This window comes from Pipra filicauda, unplaced genomic scaffold, assembly GCF_003945595.2.
Source record: "Pipra filicauda isolate LSUMZ 115617 unplaced genomic scaffold, ASM394559v2 scaffold173_size1550139_pilon, whole genome shotgun sequence".
NCBI classification, from domain to species: Eukaryota; Metazoa; Chordata; class Aves; order Passeriformes; family Pipridae; genus Pipra; species Pipra filicauda.
Window position 1 is genome coordinate 306372 of NW_024104251.1, and position 19148 is coordinate 325519.

Consider the following 19148-nt stretch of genomic DNA (forward strand, 5'->3'; position numbering starts at 1 on the left):
GAGGGGCAAAGGCAAAGAAGCAAGCAAGGAAGGTTACTGTCATACAGCTGATAAGGGGTAATGTCTTATGCTAGTTTATCTTGTTTAACCGTGTCTTTAGAACTGTTGGAGTTCTGAACCAGGGGTATGCACTTTAGTTCCCAGTTTTCAAACTTTCTGTATTGTTTATTTCCTCATAAAGGTGCTTAATATTTTTGTTCCTTATCAGCAAAACAGGGTTAGTGGTGTTCTCCCACATTTTGCATAATGCAGAAATCCCTTTATACTTAACAACACTTTAAAGAGAATCTATCAAAATAGAAAATAGTGGGATAGCATGGTAGATTATATAGAAGACAATCTACTTATAGCAGTTAAGAAAGGTGTTATTAACTCCAACTGATGGCGCCAGAAAATCTTGTACTGATTTATATGTCTGTGTAAGATCCTACAACTATTTTATATCAGCAAGGTAGCCTTTGTTTGAAATACTTAGTCCTGACAAAACTGCATGGAATATCTGCACAGTTAAAGCTAAACACTTGGGTTTGGGCTTAAATATTGTACATCTGCATGTGGGATGATCCAAGAGAAGATAGCAGTACACTTGCTGGTACAAGTCCTTAACAACAAGGAACTGAAAATGTTACAATTATGGTGTCCTCATAGTTACACAGAGACAAGCAAACAGTAATAACAAATGAGGATACAGTAGTGAGGATTTCAGTGGCTATTGATTTAAGACAAGCAAATCTGATCACAGGAGTCTTTGGCTCTAGAGTAGTGAGGTCAAAATAGGTAAGAATTTAAATTATCCTTTGTTTGAGCAATGTGGTTCCTTTATCTCATCTCAGATGCTGTCATATAAAGATGCAACTCCAGCGGTATGCAATAGTACCTCACAGCACACCAGTGCTGGTGTATGCAGTTGCATGGCATATCTTGGACTAAAGCACATGTTCTTAAATAAGTAGCTCTTCTATTCTTTCTGAGTAGCTGTCAGACTTTTCAAGTGAAACATCAAACAGCTTATTTCTTTCTTTTATCTTATTCATAGATGACAGGAACTTTATTGTTTGAATTCCTCATCCAAATAAGAATTGGTTAAAGCATATTTTTTGTTCTCTACTATGGTGTGGTCTCTGTTGTGCTTGGCTGTCCACTGTTCCTATTCTTCAGGGAGCAGTGGTTTCAGTAGTAAACTTGGAACATACTAAGTGAGGCTAAGAATTGCTATGTAAATATTTTGTTATGAGTTACTTCATACATGACTTGAAGAATCTTGTATTTCCCCAGTATTTATATACAGAAAGTAACAATTGCATAAGTAACTTACTTTGACTAGCTACTGAGCCAGCCTGTCTGTGGTGAGGCTTCCTTCCCCTAAATGTGTTATTTCTCTGTGGGGAGGGAGGATTGGTTCTAAATGCAGAGTGCAGGACGTGGAGGGGGTGCAGCGCCCTGGCAGGTAGAGGGTGCCAGCAAAGGTGTGCAGGGTTTGTACCCACACTGCTGGTGCCCTTTGGGTGTGGAGAGCACAGACTTCCTCTGGTGTTCTCGGCAACTCTGTTAGACAGATTGTGCCTGTCCTTTTGGGTCGCACTGTGCCTGCTAGACTGATGACTACCTGCCATCAAAAAGGATCCCTCTTCAACCTGTTACATTGCAGTAAAAAGGCATAAAGTGCATAAAAAGTTGCTGAAGCCCTTCCCCGAAGCATGCTGGAACCCCAGCCCTTCCAAGTGATGGAGGAGTGCAATACAGCCCAATTATGTAGTGAGAGCACCTTTGAATCAGAAGCCCTGTGGGTACTCAAGCAGCAGCTCTCCTTCCAAGCTACTTACGTGTCCAGTAAAGCTTTGTAGTCTTGCACTCCTGAAATGAGATTAGCGGCAAACCTGCAAGTGGCAGATAGAAGTGACATCAGTCTTTTGTCATTGGGCAACACTGGGCTGTTTCTGAGACAGAGGAGTGATTGATGACACAGCATAAGGGGAGAAAGTCTTCTGGCTTGGCAAGAAGAGTTCCCTGCCCCCACCCAAAACCTAAAGTAATTCATGACTAGAGAAATATGAAATCCTAGAGACAGTCCCTTCAAATGGTTAAACAGACCACAGGAGGAAGCCTGAAAGCATTTATTTAGAGAATGGGAGCAGAGGCTGAATATTTAATAGAATCCTTTACATGGGTTTCAATATCAATACTCATAAGCTGTCCAATTTATTAGAGTACTTCCTGTCCTAAGCAGATATTCTTTTTGCAGAGCTGAGGGCAGGTGTATTATTTCCTGACATTGTCCATTTGCACTGTGTCAGAATGGAAGGCTCTGAGAAAAATATTTCCTTGTTAAAGCACGTGCATTAGAAAATGCAAAGTGGAGGTTTTTTGAAAGCTCTGTGCACAATAAATTTAGTCAGTAATGAATGGAAGCATTTATAGTTATGTTTAAACTAGAGTAAAAAGATGCATTAGCTGTCTACACAAAATGTTAAAATAATGCATATTGGTTTCAAGGTTCTGGCTGTTTTATAATAGCATAAATTCACATGCAGTTAATTATTTCAGTAATGAGCAGCTAGAGAGTGCTAAAAGCAAAGAGGAAAATTGCACTATATGAAGGTAGATTTGGTTCGTTTTGCTGTTTTAAAAGGAGGAAACGTTTTGGCAAAGGCTGAAGAATGGAATCCTGTTTTAAGGGTGTCTGGAGAGGTATATTCTGTGCTTGGCTACGTGCTTACCTTTTCTCTTTTTAAATGATAGTAATTGCCCACAGTAGCTCAAAGGAGAAGGATCAGTTCAGGGCTGGGAATTATGAGCCAGAAGGAAGCAGTGTTCTTGGGGAAAAATGATTTCTGAATTCTTATTCTTAGATCCCCTGTGTTTCTGGTGCCCTTTTGGGCGTCTGAAAGGGATAATGTAATGCCAACGTGGCCTTTTCAGTTTGCCGGGTGGCTACGAGTCATAGTGATGGCATGTTAAAGATTATTTTCCTTCAAACTATATGGCAGGAATTAGTATTTATTTTTTTCCTCACAAAGTGGTTTACTCGGATTACATAGAATAAAAAGCTTTGCAAATATTCCTTAAAAATATAAATCTCATGGCATTTTTTTTATGCAATAAATGTAATAGTAATGACATTTTCCTTTCTGAACATTAGCATGAGTAACCCCAGAAACACTGCCCTCAGTCAGCAGGCCTAGTAGGAAATCATTTAATGGCTACAGCCCTTATTTTTTAATGAAAGTTGATTGTCTTTTTGCAAAAGCAGTACATTTAAAATATCCTTTCATTTAGCAAAAGCTGCAAAGTCGTAGTACATTACCTCAGCTGGTCATTTACATCCTTGAAATACTGACGAGCAAAGATAATTGCTGGGCTGGAATTGACTGGAAGAGCTAGCCGGTTGTTGAGGTACATGTCATCCAGCCAGTAGTTAAACACCTAAGGGAAGGGGACACGAAATCTTAAAGCTACAAAACAGCACGTGGAAAGGCAGCCCGGGGGTGAGGGGACAGTGCTTGGTGCTCCTGGTGTCAGGCATGGGCTCTGATTAATGGAGCTGCTGAGCATTTTCAGCCTGGGCTCCGCGACCTCAGCTCAGCTGCAGTCAGCCACAATTCCATAATCCTATTTCTCAATCAATGGCAATTTACAGTGTGTTCCATTAAGAAGTAAACAAGCTCCATATCGTGGTGCTTTGGGTATTTCGTTGTTTGTTTCTCTCTACAACCCAAAAATGCTTGAGTACAACATGTTAACTCTTGCATAGTGATTAGGAGATGTTTAAGAGATGGGACAGTGTTTTACTGGTGATGGCTTTCCTCAAGGGGCTTCAAATATTTGTCAGTGATGCCAAGATGCTCTACTGATACTGTCCTGTAGCAAGACAGAGCAGGAAAAGAATTTCCCAAGCCTGATGGTTTGGTCCTGCAGATACTGGCATGTGGATCAGGCCCCTGGAGAATCCTCTGTGTCCACTGACACAAATACAGATTGCTGGTGCTTGACCCAGACACACTTACTAAATTTCTAACCATTTTTATTGAAAACACAGATGTACAGTAACTGCATTCATTTATGTCTGAGCAGACATAAATCATTATTTGGAAAATGGAGGCTTTCATAAAATGATCAAATGGTCTTTTTGAGCGGGCAGGCTTTGCATATGGTAACTATAAACAACAACGAAATTATGCAAAAATAATTACAAATGCATGCATCAGTTGAAAAAGTTTTCCTCTGAGATATTTCATTGCTGTTAGAACAGATGCTTCCCCTACAATCTCTGGAGTCTTCAGGAGAACATACTAGAACTATACTCCTGGCAAGTTAAATTCTGAATAAAACAATTTCTGATTTATGTTAAGCATCAGGTATTTCATTTTAATAACCAGTATTTAAAATTGACATATTTTCAGAAAATGTTTACGTATCCTTCCTCTGTAGTTTTCATGCTATAAGTGGTTAAATGAGCAGCTGTTTCGTGGAACACTGTTTGCTATCAGGAACATTAAATGATGGTTATCTTAGACACCAAAGCCATGAAGTTCTATGATCAAAGTAACAAAACAAGATTGGGCAGCATTTCATTCAGAAGTGAAGCACTGTATTAAAAATAAAAGCACTGCCAGTACTGTAGGCTTTTTTCTCTGATTATAGCAGCAATTTGATGGAGTTTTCTTGTGCGTCACACAACTGAAAAGTACAGGGAGAACCACAATTCACTGACATGAGTAGCAAGCCTGCAGGATTTCACTGATCCATGAAACCATTTTCCTTGCTGGGATGGAAAGACTTCAATAAAGTTCTTGTTTTCAGCTGCCACACAGTCAATGCAGGTAGGGTGAACTGTAACTTTGTGGAGTGATAAAATCTACTTCAGTTACGGCTTATTTAATTTTCCTGTCTTGGGAAGTAGAAAGCTGGACTTTTTAAAAGGCTGAGGTCTCAGCATGGTCTATGTGACAGATATACATGTATACATGTATGTGTGTATTTGACAAAGTAAATACTTCAGGGTAAATACATTGGTATAGTGTCACGGTGAATGGCAAATAATAGTTCAGTTTTAAGAGAGTAATTCCTATCCTGAAGTATTCCATTCCAGAACAATTTGAGTGGATCAGAGCTTTGGGTAGATGTGTATGCAAGGCACTTTTTATAGCCCTATCAGAAAGCATTTTTCATTTCAATAAAAAAATCTAAATCCTGTTATTAAAGGGAAAGGAAGAAATTACGTCCAAAAGTGATGTAATATAGTGCTTCCTACAGGTCTTGCTGACACCTCTGTGCATGTACCTGAGGTGAATGAATGTCCTCATTGATGCCAACAAACTGTTGATCTGAAAACATAATAATGATACAGATTTTGACATAATTTGAAAAATCTAGCCTAGTATGTTGGAAATATTCATTCCCCTTGTCAGAATCTGATGTGACCCCTGTTTGCATTGACCAGCTGAAAGAAAACAGTGATTCCATATAGAAGAACAGAAAGAGCTTGTAAACGAGCATCATCCAACACAGCAATTATTTTTCTCATCTGTATTTGCTTACCCAGTTCATCGTCTTTTCCCTTCTTTCCTCAAGCATTTTCTGCAAGGATTCTCCCAGGCCTCCTGGAATTCCAAACTGCTCCACTATGACCTTGGTCTTCTTAAATTGCTCCTCTGGCACCAAGTGTTTCATGCACTGTAGGTACATGCCTAAGGTCTGTTGCAGTGGTGGAACTGGAAGTTTTGGCACTGCCTAGTCATTAAAAAAATATATATGTATAAGCAAGTAATTCTACTTGTTCCTAATCTGTCCCCTTTTTTATTTCTTTTTTTTTTCTTTTGTTGCTGATTAATATATTGCATCCGTTTTTTAATTGATGTATTCTGTTTTAGCAGCTGAGGGCCTGATTACTGCAAATGTACTCTCCAGTAACTCTATTTGAAAGCTTTCGAATGGATAGACTAGGGGAGTAGTGGAAAACTACCAAGGATAATATTCCTTGTTAAAAATTCTAGAAATCGTAGGACGACGAGTCATGGTGCAAGCATATAGTCTCAGCTAGGCTCTAGGAAATCTGCAAATACATGACAGCATAGTAATATAATGCCTGAATAAAAGGTATTTCATTAGTAAAGAAGTACATTTAGCTTGTGATTAGTAAAACCATGGGATAATACTTGTCTGATTGATAAAATGAGTGGTTATAAAGCTACAGAAATAGAAAACACACTGCTCTTCCTGTTTATTAGTACTGACTATGTACAGTCCTCAATAAACCCGTGTTTTACCCTGGCAAACCTTTGCTGTCAGTCTGTCTGGAACACCCCTAGATGGCTTGATAAAGCATTTCTGTTTATACTTCCTTTTCCTCATCCTGTTTTGGAGCAACAGTATCTGGGAAGAAAAGAGTATCATGCTACTCATGCAATTAAGCTTCCTTTGTTTTTTAATGTAGAACTAACCAAGTGAAGTGTAATTAGTAATATAAAAGCCAGAGCAGATATGGGGGCAGTAGGAAAATCAAACAAGGAGATAATTCATAAAAGACTGGGAAATTGCAAAAGGCTGTGATGCTCTAAGCATGGCTCCTCAGGGAGGTGGCTGTGTCTCCCACTTGAGAAATGAGCATCTAATGCAGCTATGCTTGGCCATTAGTGATTGGTGTAGGCCATAAACTTTTGGAGGGTTTATTTTTCTAATTAGATTTTTGCCTATCTGCTAAAGTAGGCAAATTTCACCTTTTTTTTACTGCATCTTGGTGTAACAGACATTGATTTTCACAGGATTGCAGGACCAGAGTGTCATTTTGGTTGGAAGAAAGGACTAGCAGTCACCTTGTTCCACCTGCTGCTTAGAGCAAATCTAGCTGCAGACTTCTCTGCTAGTGCATGCAGGGAGGGAGGGGGTGGAGAAAATGGTCTGAACAGTAGGCAGGGACTCACTGTCCTCTGAGCTCAAATACCAGCTCTGCCTTTTGACATCCACAGAAAAGTCAGTGCTGCATTACGCTTCCCTATCTAGAAACTGAAGATTTTAGATATTCGTAAGAAGTGTCATAGGATTACCTGTTATTAATGGAAATGCAAATCCAATTTAGCCTGTAATGCACCCTGGATCTCAGAAATAAGAGAATGGCAATTCTACAGTTTCAAGCTATGTTTAGTCAAGACATGTTTCTTCTGTCATTGATTTCTTGGTCAATGGAAACAGATGTGCTAAACAGTATTTCTTTTTGATACCTGGCTTCAGCCTTACCTTTCTGGATAAGGTTACTGAACAGTTCATGACTCTGCTTAGGAAAAAAAGCTTTAAACTCAAGGGGTTGACTTCTTAAAGGCATACACATCTGGCATCTCCTAAAGCAGCTTTAAAATGAATCATATGTGATAGTTTGATAGTTCTGTACTATTAAAAAATAATTACATGCCATCCCTGACTTGGTAGCAATGCATCTGCTGTTGTATAATAATATTTCACTTACTGGAATTCTTCATAGGATGTTGAGAGAAAGAGAGTATTTGGATATGAGAAGTGTTCCCTGAAATGAAGAAATAGGCTCTGGAACAGAGCTTGGGTTACAATTATTATATCAATTTACGTTAATTTACAGTATTAAAAGTTGTTAAGTCTCTTCTTTTTGTTTTTCTTTTTGTTTTCCCGAAACAGTCACTTACTGTCTCATCTTTACTGCATGTATCTTTCTCTTTCTTCTGCGTGTTTTTTTCTAGGTCAGGCATTTCTGCATTTCTTTTGGTATCTTTTGTTGAGGGCAGAAATTGAAGCCACTTGGGGGCACTTATGGAGCCTCACGCCTCAGTTCTGGAAATAGAAAAGATTTAAAGTCCTGTCAGTACCCATTATTTATAACCAAAATGTATGAGGGGAGTATTCCCTGCGCAAGCATACGCAGAAGCTTCAGAATGCAAAACTGAAGAGAAATACAAGTACAACAGTCAAAAGTAGCTAAACTGAGCCCTGTGGAGATTGCTCTGACATTGTTTGTCTCATTTTGCTATAAATTTATATATTCAGAACTATCTGATGCTCATAAAAGGTGCCTTCTCAGCATGGTTTATTTTGTCACTGTAATTTACTTTGCAATTTATTGTGGCGTGATCCGTGCACTGTTGTATGACTGTTATATGTTAGCTGGAGGAAAGAGGTGGCTTTTCTTTGAATGTACTTATGTTGACACAGGTAATAGTGAGGCTGCATTTTTCTATCTACCATTTTATATGAAAGCACCACAGTGTTTAAATGTATTTGTCACTGCACGGTTCCATGGATACAGTGAACTGCTGTGCTAGAAGACGTAAAAGCTGTAGAAAGGAGCTTGATGGAGATGTGCCTTTGCCCCCTGCAACCTAGAAGCTCAGTGGGTGCCCGTGCTTTGGGGTGAAGATGTGGGCTGGGGGACCCCATGAGCCTGCCTAAGCTGGCAGGCTGGCTGTGAGAGGACTGGCAGCAGTGGCATACACTGTGCTTCATACAGCAGTCTTCTCAAATAGCATGTAACTATCCAGGGAGATGGCTTAACCTGCCAAAAGTCACAAAAGTAATCTGTGACAGAGCAAATACTTCCACTGGTGTCTCTCTGGTATTGTGCTTATCCTGGTTTTGTTTTCTAAAGATGCATCTTACTGCTTTTCTATACAAAAATAAGCTATATGACGCACGTATTTCTTCTGACATAACAGTGCCCACACCAAGCAATTGTCATTCAATTATGATAGTACTAAATGCAGCTAAAGCAGAGCAAGTTCTTTGTGTTCAGTCAGATCTTGATGGATTACAGGTTTTTTGGATTTATTTAATTACTTTCCACTGTGTGTATGTGAAATACAACACGTGTTGACTATGTAGAAAATACTTTCCTTTCTGTAATCCTTGGGACTATACATTCAGGACACTTGAGATATTTCTAAAACAGCTTTGAAAAACAATTTGGTTAAAAATCCTACAGTGTAAGAAAGTGAGATGAAGAGTTCTGCTTAGCAATGGGCAGAGATGGCTGTGCATTATTCGTCTCCTGAGGATTGGCTTGGCTATTCCAGCTCTGCCAATGTGTATGTGGTCGCTGACACCTGGTGTCGATCCTGTCCTGCAATGGCTTTCAGTGGAGCCATGTGCTGTGAAATAGGTTGTATAAGGTTGAGAGATGTCCCCGGGGCCCTGCAATGAGCCACACAGCAAACTCGTGTTGATCCGTCATCTGCTCACAATTTCAACCCAGGTGAGAGACGATTTCCCTCATGGAGTGGCCACATTAACACACTGTGCTGCTTCGCTCCCTCTCGTGTGCTGCACTGGTCTCACTTAGCCCTGCACTCCATTCCTAGCAACACAGGGTCAAAGCACTTCAAATAATGGTCGTGTCCTGTAACTCTTGGAAGACTGTGGCTTGCCCAGTTGTTTATAGACTGGCTCCCCACCTGTGTTCAAATACAGAGCAGCCATTTTGTCTTTAGAGCCCCTAAAACTGTACTCCCTTAAAGGGAAAATCCTGCAGGTATTCTTCTCATTGGGACTTTTGTTCTTTCTTTCCTTATGTTTTTTGTCAAACTGCGATATGGCGTCACACCTGCTACAAATCTGTACTGTGTCTGTGGGAAATGCTACTACCAACAGACCCGATCCACATATCTGTAAAAACAGTGTGATAAGGAGTTTGGAGGTGGTAGCCTGCACTGTGCTTTTCTCTGGCATGGGGATGAACGGAGGCTTTGTCTCTGGTTCAAGTGGTGACAGCTTAACATCACACACAATTTTGTATTTGCCTAATAAAGGACAAGAAAACTGACACAGGAGAAAATCCTGCAGAAATTCAAGATAACTTCAAAGTTGCTCACTAGAAGGCTGTGAGGCACATTGTCAAAGTTATTAGGCAAAAAAAATATAAAATAATCCTAGCTGTTTTTATTTACAGCTGGCTTAGCTGGAGGGCTGGAGTGAGAGGCTTAGCAGGGGGGCTGCGAGTCACAGCAGGTTGAGGAGCGGGTGGCCTTCCCCACAGCTCAAAGCAGCAACTCAAATCCACAACAAAAGGCACTGATCTCTCTGCTAGCAGATAGCAGAGGAGGACTGAAATAAGCCCATGTGCTTATAGTTGAGTTCTCCATTCATTGTGGACTCGGGAGGCAGCTTGCAGTATACAGCATTGTTGGGCAATACACTCAGCCCCCGTCTATCTAGTCATCCTCACTCTCAGTGTTATCAGGAGAATAAGCTTCAAGTTCTCAGGAATCTCTGCTTACAGTTAAGAGGGATGTCTGCGTTATCAGGAATACAACTGTGAAGTGCGCGCTGCTGCAGCCGCTGACATTGCGAGAGGAGCCAGGAGCCGCCCTGTCGCCGGCCGTGAGCTCCCTGCGAGCAGGTCTGGACCCGTCGGGGAGCGCCCACGCTCCGCCGGAGGTTGCCAGCGCGTCCCGAGCCCTTCCCGAGCCTTAGTCCCAGGGGCGCCCCTTCCCTCCCAAACCGCCCGTCGCGGCGGGACACGCGGGCGGCGGCAACGAAGCGGCCCCGTGGGTGCCGCCAGAGCCGCGGAGTTCGGCAAGGGGAGCCCGCTCGGCTCCGCTCCGGGGGACCCGCCGCCCCCTTTCCCCGCTCCCAAGCCCCTGGCTCTCCCGGCGCCTGCATCCGCGCCGTCGGAGCAGCGGGAGGCGCGGGGCGCGCAGCCCGCCCGCCCGTACCTGCTCGTCGGGGCGCTCCGGAGCGGCTGCCGGGCGGGCTCTCGAGTCGCGGCGGCTCTGTCCAAGGTACCGCCGCCTCCTCCGCGGCCAGGTCCCCTCTGGGCGGGGGCGTGCGGAGGGCGGCTCGTCTCCGCCGCTGCCTGGCTCCTCCCCGCCCCGCGCCGCCCGGCCCTGCCCTGCCCTGCCCTGCCCTACCCTACCCGCCCCTCCCGCTGCGCGCAACAGGCGTTGGTGGCTGCGCTGCCCCCGCGCCTGTTCCGCCCGTGCGGGAGGCTGTGCCCGCCGGTTGCACCGGCGCCAGCTCGCCCCGTGCCCGCCGTGTCCCGTGAGGGGGGCGGGGGGAGCCGGGCAGGGCCGGGCTCGCCCGTGCTCTCACCGCCGTCGGGGTCAGCCGAGAGGCTCCCTGTGCGGCGGGGAAAAGGGGTCCGCGAGGGGACTGCGAGGGGTCACTGCGCTCGCTGACCCGCGTTGCCACGGGGGTTGTCGCAATTGCCGAGCAGTGTCGCCGCGGGGCATCTGCGGCTCCTGAAGGCTCCGCGGCCGCACAGGGGCGGGCGGCACTGCCGGTGGGCTGCCGGCACCAGGGCCGGGAGGGGTGGAAGCTGCGACGGGGCGGCAGCGGTGCCGGGAGGGGTCCGGGCTCTGCGGGAGCTGCGCCGGGGCCGGCAGCAGTAGCGGGAGCGCGGGCGGCGGACCGGAGGCGGCACCGCTGTGGCCGCTTACCGCAAAGAAGCGGCTGCGGTTTAGGGAAGCGAGGCTCACCTCCCACCGCGGAGGCCATCGCTCCTTCGCCAAACCCCTGTGCCAAAGAGCCGTCGTGCTGTTTTCATGAGTTTTGCGCCGCGTAAGCAGCGACTCGCCCGCTCCGGCAGGAGCTGCGGGGCCGCGCGTCCCGCGCAGCCCAGGAAAACCCACCGGCCGTGAGTCCGCGGGTCCCTCGCGGCGCCCGGATCCCCAGGGACGGGTGGGAGCCCTTAAGCAGGCGCTGTGGCCGTTTGTAAATTTTTTCTTTCTCTCTTGAGATTACAAGTAATTTATTTTGTTTCCTAATAAACTAGGTATTAAAATAAACGATTTTATTTCATATCAACAGAAATTTGCAAGGAAAACTATGCAGTCTGGTTGCGTTGTGGTTAGATCGAAGGTTTCCACTTTTTGTAAATGTTTGAATGAAGTACTTCACCCATCTTTTGTTTTGTTTAATCCCTGTCAACCCAGGCAGACACGTTGCAATTGGGGCAGCGTTAACACCACGAAAGGCATTTTCTAGTATTGTGTCTCTTAACTGCTGGTCATGTAATTTTTTAAATACTCAAAAATTGAAATTCATCATTGTGGGCATTAAATTAAATTCGCATAAGAATACAAGGAGCTGTTTTTAGGCAATCGGTAGCGTGTTTGCAGTGCGATGTTGTTTGCTGAGACCTGATATGTTGTGAAGAATGAATGAGAACATTTTGTATTGGGGTCCTCTTCTGTGCAATTTTGGTAGCTACTGCGATAGATGCTATGGGGAATTGTTACCACAGGGGTTACAACGAGCACAACCAGCTCCCTCCCTCAAGCAGCCCTCAACAACAAAACAAAAGACAATCGATCCCCTTCAATTCCATTTATTCAGATTGTATTATTCTTGTAATTTGGACTTCAACATAATACAGCATATTGCACTTACTGGAGAGCAGCACAAGAGAGAAAAAAAAGTACAATACTTCAGTTTATTCTCAAGGAAGAATAAAATGTGACAGTGTGACAGTTGTTGCTCTTAAATATATGAAACCAACTGAAAGTCTGAGTATATGTACACAAGATTTCTTAAGTCCCTGAATAAGCCATTTGAAATTTTACACATACTTTTTTTGCTTTTCTTGTATTTTTTACAGAGATATACAGTATGTCACACACAGTTTCAGCTTGAGGACACTCTGCACAATTATACCCCAGCTAAAAGGCTGATGAGTTTTTTGTTTTCTTTTTGGCGGGTTTTTTGGAAGGATCCCCTCAGATTTATGGCAATGATTACTCCGATAACTTTCTTCAGTATTGTCCCCCCATTCCCCAACCCCTCCACTTTGCCAGAATGCTGAAAGAAATACCAATTAAAAATAAATCTAGAAGAAAGCCATTACATCATGACAAAGGTTAAACTGTATATATTGCACATCAGTACAGAAACATAATGCAGTAACACTGTCATCCCCCCCTTTCCCTCTCTCTCCTCCACATGTCCTTCCTTGCTCGTGGGGCTGGGCTGCATGGGGGAAATCTAACTGTACTCATAGTCCGATGAGTCCTCCTCAGACACCCCTTTCAGGTCCCTGTGGTATGAGTCCATGCCATTCTCATCCATCTCACCCGCTAGCTGCAGGCTTTTGCCTTTGCCTTTGCGCTCCTCCATTTTGATGGTGTCATAGAGTCCCTTAGGTCCTTCCTCAAGGAGGATGTTCCTCTCAGAGTGAGAGGGTTTCATTTGGCAGACGTTTTTGAGAAAGAGGAGGACGGGGGCATAAAGCACATTGGCGAGCCCCATACCCAGGTTGAGCTGTGCAAAGCCCATGGTGTGCACAATCTGGCCAGCCACGATGGGCCCCAGGGCGTACGCCACCGAGTAGGAGATGTCTGCAATGGCGTAGACGCTGCCGTAGACAGAGACGTGGCGCACGTCCACCAGGAAAGCCAGGGTGGGCAGCAGGGCTGTGTCCACCAGGGCGATGCCGAAGCAGATGCCACAGAGGGGAATGATGACCTGCCCGAAATTCCTGCAGGCTGGCACCAAGCAGGAGCTGGCGCCGATGATGGCCATGCCCAGGGCCCCGTAGAACCACTGAAGGTGGGGGTACGCAGCAGCCAGCCGGACGGTGACGTAGACGCCCAGCACGTGGGGGAAGAAGGCGGGCAGCCAGGTGAGGCCCACCTCCCACTCGCTGGCCCCCATGGAATCCTTCATCCAGTTGGCGATGGTGGGCTCCAAGAAGGCCAGGGGAATGTTGCAGGTGGCCAGGGCCCCTGCCACCACGGCGATGTAGGGGTCGACCATGAGGCGGTGGATGGGGGTGCCGACAGGCATGTTGGCCCGTGCCCCGGTGGCGCCGGGCGGTGCCAGGGCCAGCAGCAGCAGCCCGTCGAGGAGGCAGACGCAGGCCAGCACCAGGAAGGGCACCCGCTTGCCGGCGAACTCGTAGAGGACGCCGCCGAAGGGGGGTGCGGCCAGGCTGCCGAAGGAGATGCAGGCCAGCGCCGTGCCCAGGGCGCGGCTCCGCGCCGGCTCCTCGGCGTAGCGGTCGGCGATGAGGGCGATGCCGGCGGTGTCCGCGAAGGCCGATCCCAGCCCCTGCAGGCTGCGCGCCGCGAACAGCGTCGCGTAGTTCTCGGCAAAGGCGAAGGTGGCGGTGGAGAGGAACATGACGGCCAGCCCGGCCAGCAGCGGCACCTCGTAGCCCACGCGGTCGATGAGGGTGCCGCTGAGGGGGTTCACCAGCAGCTGCAGCATGGCTTTGGAGGCGAAGAGCACCCCGATCTGCACGTCCTCGTTGCCTCCCGTGGCCGGCGGGTACCGCGCCGGCAGGAGGCTCCGGTTGCCGCCGCCGCTCCCGTTGCCCCCCGCGGGCGCGGACGGGCCGGCGGCGCCCCCGCCGCCACGCATGGCCGCGATGTAGTCGGGGATGATGGGCACGATGACCATGTAGAGCATGTTGTCCAGCAGCAGCGCCACGCACACCACCATCAGCAGCAGCCGCCGCTGCCGCCGCGCCTCCCCCATGGCGGTGCCCAGTTGCCGCCGCCGCTCGCCCACCGCCTCCGAGAGCCGCTCCACGGCGGCCCGCGCCCCGCCCGCGCCTCCCGCCTCCGACATCGCCCTCAGCGCCGCCGCCGCCGCCCCGCCGCCCGCATGGGGCACGGCAGGGGCGGCCCCGCCGCCTCCTCCGCCTCCTCCGCCCGAGCCGCCGCCGCCGCTCACCTCCCGGCGGCTGCCGCCAGCCCGCGCCGCCGCTGCGAGGCGGCTCCGAGGGGCCGGTCCTCCATCACCACACTAATAAGCGCCGCGCACGGAAACCCCACCCGCCCCCGCCACCGCGCCGGCCCCGCCGCCCGCCCTCCGCGCCCCGCCCCGCTGCACCGCGCCGGACACAGCCGGGGGCCTGCGGGGAGGGGGTGCCGCCGGGACCTTCCCCCCCGGGGGTGTGCCTGGGGGGACGGGGGGGCGGCGGCACCGAAGCCGGGGCCCGACGGCAACTCTCGCCGGCCCGACGGCGGGGATGGCCGTGGGTGTCAGGGGGCCGCTGGACGCGCCTCCGGCTCTCCTGCAACCTCCCGGAGCCTTCTCTCCATCGCTTCCCCCCGGGGCCTGGGTGGCAGCGGGCTGGCTCCGACGTGCGCCCACCGGTGCTGCGGGCAGCGGTCCCGGGTGCTCTCGGCCCTGTGCCGCCGCTGCCTCGGCGGGCGGTCCGGAGCCCGGCCAGCCGGCGGACGTCGGCGACTACCGGCTGGGCCCCTGTCCGGTGCGAGCCGCAAAGACCCCCTGTCCCCGAGCCGGGGCCGCCTGGAACAGCCGCTCCCTCCCCGACCACCCTGCGCCTCCCTGCCCACCCGGACCCGGTGGCTGCCGCCGTCTAACCCGGGAGCTGCTCGGGGCTCGCCGCCAACACGCGGCGCGGCTCCACCCGCGACGGCGCAGCCGGGCCAGGGAAGGGCACGGGGGCGCCCGGGGGGACTTGGGCTAATCGGGAACGCGGTTAGGCAGGGCTGGGCTGAGCCCTGCCCCTCCTCGGGGGTGTGTGAGACCACGGAAGCTTCATTGGAAAGCAGGAGAGCAACTATCTTCCTGCGTGCGAGCGTGTCTGACGCTGAGACAAACACCAGGGAAATAATGCCCAAGTGCGGTGATGTTGTGTTCTGCCCGCATTTTGCCGGGCCAGTGTGGCAGCTGGAAGCCCTGCGGACGAAGGGGCCTCACTCGGTGCAGAGGCTTTGGTGTTAAGAAGGTACTCGTACCATAAAGCAGCATATCATTATTCCTGTAGCAGAAATGACATGTGGGCTGATCCAAGGCGGATCTCTTCAGAAAGCTGTATGAAATAACTGGATCTTTCAGCCGAGCAATTCCTGAGTAGATGTGGAGTTCAGGCACCTTCATTTGCTTGCGTAGCCGGGCTTTCACAGCTGAAAGGGAGATGATTTATCTGTCAGTTGTTGCAAGAAAACTGTCTACATGGCCAGAAAGACTTTAAAATGGATCTCTGCATGGAGTGGCATACAGATCCAATGGTGCTTGCACAGAAGTGGAACCTTAAAGCACAGTTAAAATAACAGTACCCCTAGACATCCATTCTGTCACTGTTATCATTATTTGTTATTCCTTTATTACACCTGCTGTAAAACTATGGAAATACACCACTGAAAATCGGGATAAAGCTCTTGACCCGGGACTTGAATAAGCTATTATCCTAAATGCTTCAAAAGCTAAATTCAAGGTATAGAAGAAAGGTATCAGAAGGAATAGAAGAGTCTTACTGGAAGGGTCCTGAGCTGAAAGCCATGGTTGCTGCACTTGGCTGCATGGTTCAAGGTATTTGTCACCTGTGAGGTTGATTTAGTTGGGAAAAAAACCAAACCATACATCACAAAGGCCATCCTTATCTGATTCCTCAAGCAGACCCTGGGGTCTGCCTGAGAACATATTTCTGTATGGGACTGTGAGCACAGGAGGAGCAGCTACCCAGATGATAATGGAACTGCTGAAGGATGCATCTTCTGTTTGGGATGGATATCACGTTTGCAGTAAGTGGTAATGGGTTGGGGGCAGATATGACTTTGGATCATTGCTGTGCTGCAGTCAGGAGTATTGGAATCTTGGCTCTCGCTTGATGAGGCACTTTATTTGATTAAAGTTTCCCTTTTAATCAGAGATATGGTCATTTCCCGTCTCTAAAATGGAATCTGGCTCTGGGGGTCATGTCTGGATAATAAAAGGACTGGTTCTCTTGTCTCAGGGGAGTTGATATCGAATTTATTACCATCAAGAGAAAGCAGAATTATACTTGTAAAATGTTGCATAATAAATTTAGCCTCCTTAGTAAATCAAATCAGCGGATACCCTTATCTGCAAGAGATGCGTCATCGCTACGTGAGCTTCTTTGACTAGGCAGAACTAATGGGGAGAAAATGTACCTTCAAACGTGGTCCAAGTTGAGGGACTCACAGTAAATTAAAGTAAGAAAAAAAGTCTCCCTGGTGTTTGGCTTAGAAATTTATAATTATGTTTGGGAAGGGACTTCAAGGTGAGATGAGATGACTTTTAAAATTTTACGCTTTTATCCCAAAACCCAGAGAGATGTGACAATTATTTAGTTTGAGAGGAGGAATGCGGAGGAGGTGATGTACTTCATTTGTCCTCCAGTGCAGAACATTTGGTTTCAAAAAGCCACTGTTAATGTCAAGGAGATAGAGAAGATTTTAGGCCTATGTAAAGAGCAGAGTTGGCTGCACCAGAACTTCTTATCATTGTCTTTATTCTAGAGGCTGTAGATGAAGGAAAAGGAGCTCGTGGTGACTGTTGAGCAATAGAGGAATTTATTATTGAGTCCAAAAGAAGCCCAGGGCCCAGGAAAGGAAATTATACTTAGGATCTTCAAGATTTCAGAAAAAGTCCCCCCGAAAGTATATAACCTATGTGAGCATGTAAACCTACGTGTCTGATGAAGGCATCAGTTTAAATTGAATGTGAGGGGAAAATGAGGGTTAGTATGACCAGTTGGTCACAATTCTAACACTCACTTTAGTTTAAAAAGGAAGACCTACCTGCATTGGGAATTTTGAAAAATGAGAAGGGTTTCTCTCCAAACATCAAAATAAATATCTGAGTAGTTAAACAGACAAAATGACTTGTGTACAGCCTGCTCTTGCTTGTCCTGCTACCTACTGAATTGATAGTCCTTGAGCTCTGGAATGACAGTTGTTTTGATGCTGATTTTGATGTTTTCTCTGTGATTTTACAGAGAAAGAGGGAGAGAAGCAACAACTGCTGTGATGCACTTGACTGTCAAGAATGGACTTAAGTTAATTGTGCATCCTTAGGAGCCTTCCACGGGAGAAAAAGTTTTTGCTGTGAGATGTCCAAGCATAATGAGTCAGAGACTTAGAGTTCCACAGGTCTGCAAAATATTAATATTCTTAATAGCCTGAGTACTTAGTGTCTGCAATAGAGACTTGTCCTCTTAAGGATATGGCAATAATTTTTAGCCCTTAGGACTAAACTAATTATATGTTTCTTTTTTGATTAAAAGATCTGATAATCCGATTCTGTCACATAGGAAAGGCTCACCTAGTTGGACAAGTATGTTATAATATTTAGAAGTGTGGTAGAGGAAAAGGGAGGAGATAGAAGATAAGGTCCATTTTCAACTTAATTTCAAAAGCATTTTTGTGTAGAAAATGATTGGGATGGCAAATGGAAGTCAATAAATTATTGTCATGAGTGGAATTGTTGAGAAAACATTGGATTTTTTGCCTTGGCCATTAACATATTTGTGTATGTCAGTGGTAGCTGAGGTTCCTGCCCTTCCTGTCGGGCACAGATGGACAACATGGGTACAGGCAGGGGCACACAAAGGCATGCAGAGGAGCTTTGAAGAGCAGGGGAAAGAGGGAGTCCTGGCAGGGGCTGGCAAGTCTCATGGCTGGTGGTGCCATGCGATGGCACTGGGCAGGGGTGTGTCAGGTAGGGCTTGGTGTCCCTGGTCCTGCTGTGAGTTCCTCCTGGGCTAGTTGGCAGAATTGGCTGGGCAAGCCTTAGCCCCTTCAGCCAAGGGTGCTTTTGGTGTTAGTGGGAATAGCCATGAGGCACAGCCTTCTGGGGAGGCCAGAATTGTTGTAATTCTCTGACAAAACTTCATGTGGGATACAGGTGTACCGTGGGATGAGGATTGTACATGAAAGTGTGCCCATCCATTTCTGTAAAAGTTTTGTTCAATAAGCAAAACTGCTCTTTTTATAAATGGTTGTCCTGACCCTTTTCTTTGAGGAATGGTAAATGATCAGCTTTGTTTTTTAATTGATGTTATACCTATACTTCATGCTGCTTCATTCTTTGACAGTAATGCTTAGAGAGAGACAGAAAAATAGATGTGAACAATAAGAGAGAAAGCGATTCAAGGATTTGTGTCTAAGCTTATGTTAGCTTTAGCAATTGTTGATGTTCTCATTAGTTGTAATAGACAGTTCTTCAGTTAGAGTTAAAAGAGAGCTATTAAATTATGGCGTCTTCCAACTCTAGAAGTACAGGGTATTCTCTCTGATAAATTCATGTCTGTCGTTGTAAATAGCTCAGCAAATGGAGTTTCCACTTTCTCTCTTAGAGAATACTTAGCTATCCAATAAAATTCAAGGCTTGAGTAGTCTCCTGGTGTTCAGTTTAAAATTTCTTTTCCTGTTTTGTTCCCACTAAGCCTATGTCTACTGCGTGTGTCACCTTAAACCACC

At 47.1% G+C, this 19148-nt stretch overlaps 2 protein-coding genes across 4 annotated transcripts in view; both read right to left on the reverse strand.

Annotated features, from left to right (window-relative positions):
* Window positions 1–11535, reverse strand: part of CHAT (choline O-acetyltransferase) — a 32897-nt gene extending 21362 nt beyond the window's left edge. The window contains exons 1-6 of one of the 3 annotated variants that reach the window (XM_039379729.1): window positions 11433–11535; window positions 7653–7797; window positions 6277–6372; window positions 5539–5730; window positions 3305–3423; window positions 1824–1877 (exon numbers count right to left, since the gene is read on the reverse strand). In XM_039379729.1, coding sequence (XP_039235663.1) covers window positions 1824–1877; window positions 3305–3423; window positions 5539–5730; window positions 6277–6372; window positions 7653–7715 — 524 coding nt within the window. In that variant the 5' untranslated portion in view covers window positions 7716–7797; window positions 11433–11535. Of the gene's footprint in view, window positions 1–1823; window positions 1878–3304; window positions 3424–5538; window positions 5731–6276; window positions 6373–7652; window positions 7798–10670; window positions 10833–11432 lie in introns of those variants that run through there. The other 2 variants (XM_039379728.1, XM_027720681.2) reach the window with 2 other exon arrangements.
* A 732-nt stretch (window positions 11536–12267) lies between these two features.
* SLC18A3 (solute carrier family 18 member A3) lies at window positions 12268–14945 on the reverse strand. Its single transcript, XM_027720660.2, has one exon. The coding sequence runs from the start codon at window positions 14521–14523 to the stop codon at window positions 12937–12939; it is 1587 nt and encodes a 528-aa protein (XP_027576461.1). The 5' UTR covers window positions 14524–14945; the 3' UTR covers window positions 12268–12936.
* Between the last annotated feature and the right edge of the window lie 4203 nt (window positions 14946–19148).

Excerpts from the sequence above, each read along its gene's own strand:
- SLC18A3 (XM_027720660.2), bottom strand. The coding sequence starts at position 14,523 with ATGTCGGAGGCGGGAGGCGCGGGCGGGGCGCGGGCCGCCGTGGAGCGG.